General features: G+C 39.7%; 1 protein-coding gene across 2 annotated transcripts; it reads right to left on the bottom strand.

The window, feature by feature from the left end:
• Positions 1 to 527: 527 nt before the first annotated feature.
• Positions 528 to 5,944, bottom strand: LOC131062470 (uncharacterized). 2 transcript variants are annotated; one of them, XM_059221442.1, is made up of 3 exons: positions 5,792 to 5,944; positions 5,632 to 5,695; positions 528 to 5,494 (listed from the first exon to the last, which is right to left on the bottom strand). In XM_059221442.1, exon 3 carries the CDS (start codon positions 4,572 to 4,574, stop codon positions 1,368 to 1,370), a length of 3,207 nt encoding a protein of 1,068 aa, XP_059077425.1. In that variant the 5' UTR covers positions 4,575 to 5,494; positions 5,632 to 5,695; positions 5,792 to 5,944; the 3' UTR covers positions 528 to 1,367. The 2 variants fall into 2 exon arrangements, with proteins under 2 accessions (XP_059077425.1, XP_057852118.2); XM_057996135.2 differs by having other exon boundaries at positions 528 to 5,695.
• Positions 5,945 to 7,000: the final 1,056 nt, after the last annotated feature.

The raw sequence follows: 7,000 nt of genomic DNA, 5'->3' as shown, positions 1-7,000 counted from the left end.
TTAAAATGACTAAAAAATGTGTAACTATTACTATGACTGCTTAAAAAATGTTTCCATAATTTAATCGATCCATTCTCTTCTGTCTGAAAGACATCATACACATTTACCAACCTAGTTTACCAACCTAGTTTACTGGTTAACATAGATCATTTGTGGCATTCTCTGTGTAACATAGAAAGCTAACAAACATTATTTTTATAAACCATTTAATCTTCTCAGAAATGACATAATCAAATAATTGAACTGCCTCCAAATCCGGCACTATCCCAATGAAATTATAAGAAATATGAAAATACTGTGTTATGACTTGGCATTTTCTTGGGATTTTCTCCACTGTAGAATGTAGTTTTGTACCTGCTTAGAGAGTACCCCATATCAAATACTCAAAACAAAAACCCTGCAGAGTTTAACACGTATAAGAGGCTACTTTAGAAGCTGATCCTGCATTATAAAGTAAAACAAAGGATGAATGGCATCCAATACTACCATAAAGACAATAAAAAGTCCTTGGAGACTGGAATGAGAAATTTCTCTAAAATCATCTCCTTCAATTACAATCATTAAGGTATGCCATTACAATTGTAAATATCAAAGATCATACACATTGCCTACATAGGATCAGACTTTACCCCTTATCTTTACATTATGGTTATACTGAGGGTATTTGCAAGTTTCTATACAGTTTCCTGGAAAAATGTATACAGGTCTATGCATGTTGAAAACTTGGCTGCTCTACTCAGATTTCCCACCTTTAATCCATTGCACACACTACTAGTGGCAAGCCAAGTAATGTACAAGGAGGAGAAAGAATCATATCTCGATGCAACTTCAAACTCCCACACATCATGGTCTTCCAGACAACAGCTTTGAAAATTAAACATCAACTTCAAAAATTGCACACTCCCGATGATACAAAGACTCAACATTTGTTACACTGGAAAGGTTTGAAAGGTCAAAGAATGTATTGAAGTAGAGACAAACGAACTCAAGACAATTACCGAGAATAGCTGGATTCTTCAAAATATGATGTAGATTCCCTCAACCAACCTTACCAGAGGCAAAAGATACAATCTCTACCTCTACTTTTGTAATCAAACATAGGCATTTGCAAAAAAACCATTTGACAAGGGATTAGTAACAGAACATTTTTGAACAAGCAAAAATTAAATCTCATATGTTACAGACTTTCTCGGCAGACAATTACTAGCCAGAACAATAGGATATCACCATCCTTTTCAGGCACCAAAAAATTATAAAAAAATCTGGGAGTGAACCTGTCCCTAGTAACCAGAAAGAGGGCAATGGTTAGCAAGTCCTGAGAGTAATGGCCACAGGGTTTCTGCTAAACTGCTCAAGATAGTATACTCTCACTGCTTATGTTCAGAATGAGAAGCTGACTGAGATCCATCTCCTTTGGCAAAATTTGCATTCAGGAATTTTGCCACAAATGCCCACAACCTGTACACATCTTCAAAGTTGGTTAAAAAGCCAAGGGATGCAGTTACAACTTCAACCCGAATTGTCACATTCTTTCCTTCGTAGCGGCCATTAGCCATTGGCTTGCAGAAAGAAGTATTATTTGCATCTAAGGCTTCTTGTAGTTCAGCATAATTATCCATCAACCGAAGATGACTAAGAAAACCTAAACCAAGGGAGATCCTATCTGCCTCTGCAAGCTTCTGCACAAGTTCTGGATTCACCAGTGTTCCACTGTGGTCATACAGATTGAAAGCCACTGCTGCTCCCCTATCATATCTGATCTTTGGCCCATATATATGCACAAGAGGAATTCCCCCATCTGGACTAGGATGCCGAAACTGTAGCAAAGAAGTAACAAGCCAATTAATGAGGTATCTGAGCCTTAAAGTTGTTTTGTTAAGGCCCAACGCATCTACATGATCAAGATGTCTACAAAAGATCTGAGGCTCCCTCCTGTTCCACTGATCTTCATCGTCTTCTTCTGCAGCAGGAAGAATTCCATCCTCTTGATAAAATGTAGCTTCAGATTCCTCCCCACTCTGTTCAAAATAATCCCCATGTTCTTCTAAGCTATAAGGCATTCTTCTGCTGCTGCTAAATCTATCTTCCTCCAGACCTGGAAACCTACAACTTGAAAATTTTTCTTCCTCCCTCCTACCTAGAAGCCTGAAAGCCCCCTCTGTTTCTCGTCTTATACAACTTTCCTTCGTTGTGCATCCATTCTCTGCTGGATTTTGCTTGCTTCCAACTGAAAAACAAACCTTTCCAGGCTCTCTTGGACCATTTGCTAGGCTAGTTGTGGCATTTACAATATTTTGTTTTGCATGGATTGGACGCTCCATGAAGTGCTTATCATCTTTGTCACAACTACTTATTTCAGAAGAGACAGACTGAACAACTTCCCCTGCAATGCCCATACCTTGTCCTGAAGTATGACTTCCACCTTTGTCTCTGTTATCATCTATTTTGTAACCTGCAGAAACGGAGCCTTCACCATCTAAGTTGAAAGTTATCCGTGTCTGCTTTGGGAATCTCTGTGAATCCACTCTTCTAGAAATCCCCATCTCATCTTTTGAGAGAAGGTTATCTCCTTGACTTGATCCATGTGAGAAACTGTTACCATTTGGCTTACTGGGCTCTCGGTCTGCCTGTGATTTTCCTTGGCCATTGTAAACAGATTCTCTTGTATCAAGTTCTCTAGACTTTTTGGGTGTTGATTTCTTAATATCATCCTGCAATGGCTCGGTATTTCCTTTTAAACAAGAAGTTTGTGCATCAGAAACCAACTTAGTCTGAGTAATATCTTGTGATACAGATGATACTGCTGCATCAAATGACACTATTTCATTGTTCACACCCAAACTCTTCTTTTCTTCATCATAAATAGGACCATTTCCATAACCTTCCGTTGAAGACTTGGATATAGTTTCAGTAGATGATTTTTTATGTTTGGTTCTTTGAGAAAACCCATTGTGGAGCTGGCGCAAACCCAGATTGCTAGGAGGACTCTTTCTGAAATTCTTTGAAGTATTTAGGCCACCTGGACTTTCACCCAAGTCTATGCACATCAAATCCTCATTTTCTTCTTCACTAAAAATGGGACTTTTCATTATCTCATCTACTGAGAGATTATCAATCTCCTCACAAATTGTACTAGCTCCATCCCTGTCAGAATTGTTCTCATATTCCATTTCACTTTCGAATACATCCCTTACTTGGGCTGATGAGAATGCACCAGAGAATGCCGGAAGATGAGGTCCGATAGGGAACTCGGAGCCATAACCATCATCCTCTTCTCCAATTTCCTTAGTTCCATCAATCTCCCGCACTGTGCCATCATGTCGTTCTCCAGAATCACTCAAGTATTGAGGAGAAACAGGAATAATCCTTACCATTCCAGTTCCTGTATTTCCTTTATTTTGGAGACAGCCCAGAACAGAGTTTTTAATAAAAAGGCATCCAAAACCTGTTGGATCTGATCCAAACACCTTGTAAAAAGATGTTATGATAAAATCAGGCCTAAAGAGTGATAATCCAAGGGAATCCATGTCTTTAGGACCCAAAGCACCTGCATCCAGCAATACATGCCACCTGTTCTGCTGTGCAAGAGACATCCACTGGTAAGAATACTTGGCTCCAGTCACCCTGGACTGGACAGGAAAAACAAAAAGACCTAGCGCGGAGTCTTTTTTTCTTCTTTTCTTATGCTGAAGTTGTTTCCTAAGCTCAGAGCTACATAGCCTGAGTGTTGGCCACTTAAACCAAGCACTGTGTACTTTGGCACCCTTCTCCCTTGCAGTTTGTGCCATCCAGTTAATTGATTCACTTTCATAGTCATACATAGTTAGCAGCCTCCTATTCTGATGAAATGGATAGGCTTCTGCAAGAAGATTGAATGCGGAGCCTCTACTAACAGTGAATACCATGCTGTACTCACTCTGAGGAATGCTAAGATAATCCATTATCCTATTCCTGATATCAAGCTCAGCAGTACCTTCCTCGGGCAGCCCATTTAATGCATGTGAGCTCAAGTTTGCAGATATTGCTGACAAACCAAATGAAGAACCTTCCCAATGCTGGAACTGCTGTAGGTAGGAAAAGAGCCCAAATCCACAATAATCCAAGCAGACCTTCAAAGTCTCTTCTAGATGCCCATACTCATCACTTCTGATCTCATCCACTTCCTCTGTACTATCAAATTTTGGATACATCTTCTTGAACTTGGCATAGGCCTCATCTAGCCCAAGAATACTCTCCTCGCTATCGAAAAACCTCTCAGCAGCCTGTGCAGTGGCTGTCAAGAAGTCTCTCTGAGCCTTCAAACGAACTAGGGTCCTGGAATGCAAGATCCCAGATTTGGTCCCCGGAGTTACAGCAGCGACCTCTTCTTCATCATCGGCCAAAAGAGCCTGTGATTTCGAAAGGAAGCCATCCTCCGACGCTTCTTCAAGAGCTTGTCTCAGTTTCATTTCCTGCTTCTCCTTCAAGCTAGCTGGCTTGTTGGAAGTCCCTCCCTGCGACCTCCCTTTCTTCTTGCCCTTATTGAATAGCAAGGCAGTGCAGAGGGCAACAGACTTCCATATTGTCAGATGCATGATTTCAACTTGCCCCTCACGAGGGCACCACTGCCCTTCAAGAGGGTTGTCAAGAGCTCTTAATCCGACGTGGTTAGCCAGGAAGAGGTATTTCAGAAACTCAAATATAACCAGAAATAAAGGATCACCAAAATGAAAAATAGCACAAACCTTTGTAAATTTTGTACACTTCCCTCAATATTTTAAATAAAGAAAGATAGAACAAACTTAACTCATCCAGTAAACCTCAAATCACAGCTCTTCAAGAGGTGACTGCCAACTCTTTACTCCGAAAGTGTACTTGGCAACAAATGAAAACTCATACCCCTCAAAAAATCGTATCATAGATGAAAAATAAGGCTAATTTAGCTCAACTGGGAGCCCCAAAACCAGAATCCTTCAAGAGGCTCTTCAACAGTTTTCGCTCCACAGCCATACTTCAATAGGCTGCTCAAAAGCTTTCACTCCAAATTGAGCAGCTCGGAAATGAAATCTTAAATCCTCAAATGTTACCCCCACAAGAGGGTCAACTAGATGGAAAATAAAACTAATTCAGCTCAGGATCCATCAAACAGGGAAAACTGAAGCATTTCTCTAAAATGAAGAGAATACTTAAACAGTCTCAGAGCCTCTAAAAAATCTGACAAGAAGATTTGCCCACAACATCCCACAAACAAAACTGCGCTGTTGCATCCATGTGAAGCCCTGAAGAACGCTTTCAAAAAACTAATACAGCCAGCCTTTCAAAATGTCATCATAGCACCGGTTAGATCATGTGAAGCCTCAAACTTCTTTCTGGTCAGGCCAAGCGAGGCGCTCAGCAGCTCGCCAAAATGATATTGCAATCCTTCCAAATGTTATTACACCATTAATAAGACACATTACGCCCAATTTTTTTATGATTGGGCTAGGGAAGCCCACTTCAAAATGATATCACAACCCTTCAAGATCAAATAATAATATGCATTGAAAAGGTTAGAAACCAACAAATGGGCATCTCGGAGTGACAAAGGTCTCCAAAATACAAGCTTTGCCAAATGATAAAAAGGGCCTGGTTAGGTCATTCTCAGAAACATACCGGGTCCTCCATCACTAATGCAGGGCAATAAAACAGCCCTGATTATCAATCTGCAACAGTGTTACTGCCCAAATGGAACAGGTAAGATTCTAATCAACCCATTAGAAAAGAAACAAAAAAAACTACAGAAGAAAAAAATATTGCAGGCCTATCTGTGTACCTGAGCATCAAGACTAGGGTTTTAACACCTCTCAGAGCACTCTCACCCTGTTAAACTGCTCCACAGCTCTGTAGTATCATCAATAGAGACACCCAATAAGTTTTTCACTCTCCCCCACGCCTCGTTTTGCCATTGCCAATTTGCTATTTTTCTGCCTAGAGGATCCCCCTTGCCGTAATACGCTTTCCAATACCTTACGTATACGTTTATACAAAAAAATACACGAATACGCTGTAAAAAATTGTCGTACGTGTACGGTGGTAAAAGTTAGTTTTGAGAAAACCAGAGGTATTAAAGATTACGTCAACGTCTGCTAGCTGATTTCCACTATCCGCGGCGTTGACCAATGACTATATAAACTTCGGCGTACTTGTGGGGAATCTGACGGTCAAGATCCTAAGTAAAATCCACTGGGTGACACGCTACCGTTGGATTTTGATGGGAAATCTTGGTGACATGGACATTTCAAGTCAGGTGTGTTTGAAGAAGATCCTTGATAAGAGGATATTCAAAGGTGGTTTTTTGTGTGAATTTTTTGGCCCATAAAAAGAGTTAGATACCAAGCATAATTATTTATATATACCTCCTGATGTGACCAAGTCGGGATAAGGGGGTTTCCTTAACATTAGGAGCACAATTAGGTGGTCTAAACCCTAATGACTTAAGGTATAAGGAATTTTTAGGTGTGCAATCAATTTGTTTTTAAAATTGAAAAAAGTCAAACAATAGGAAATATATTGCAAATACTTGATAATACTTGATAATAATAAGTCATTTTGAGGGGGTGAACCTACAGAAGTCTTCAATGATAAAACAATTTGTTGCTTCGAGTTAATAAACTAACCACTAGCTATTATATATATCATAATTATGTTGTGGATCCTATCAAGATTGACTTAACCATCTATAGGTTATGTTAATAAGCATATAACTTGGTTAAAGAGTTATGATAGCCACAAAGCAACTATTCATAATCTTGTGCACACTATAAGATTAAGGGCATAGGATGCCCCCTTCACATAGGCATTGTCCTCAATGGTGATCAATTATAGATGATTCTAAACAAATTCTTTTATCTTCTCATGTGGCATCTTTGATAAGCAAATTCTTTCATTAGATGAGGTACTGTGTGATGGTCCTAACCATCAACTTCTTTTTGCATGTCTAGAGAATTAACTTTGAATCCAAGATCATTTTTGCCTCTTCATT

The sequence above is a fragment of the Cryptomeria japonica genome, chromosome 5 (assembly GCF_030272615.1).
Source record: "Cryptomeria japonica chromosome 5, Sugi_1.0, whole genome shotgun sequence".
In the NCBI taxonomy this organism is placed as follows: domain Eukaryota; kingdom Viridiplantae; phylum Streptophyta; class Pinopsida; order Cupressales; family Cupressaceae; genus Cryptomeria; species Cryptomeria japonica.
The sequence above is the reverse complement of the archived record's forward strand: the minus strand, read 5'-3'. Positions and strand labels throughout refer to the sequence as shown.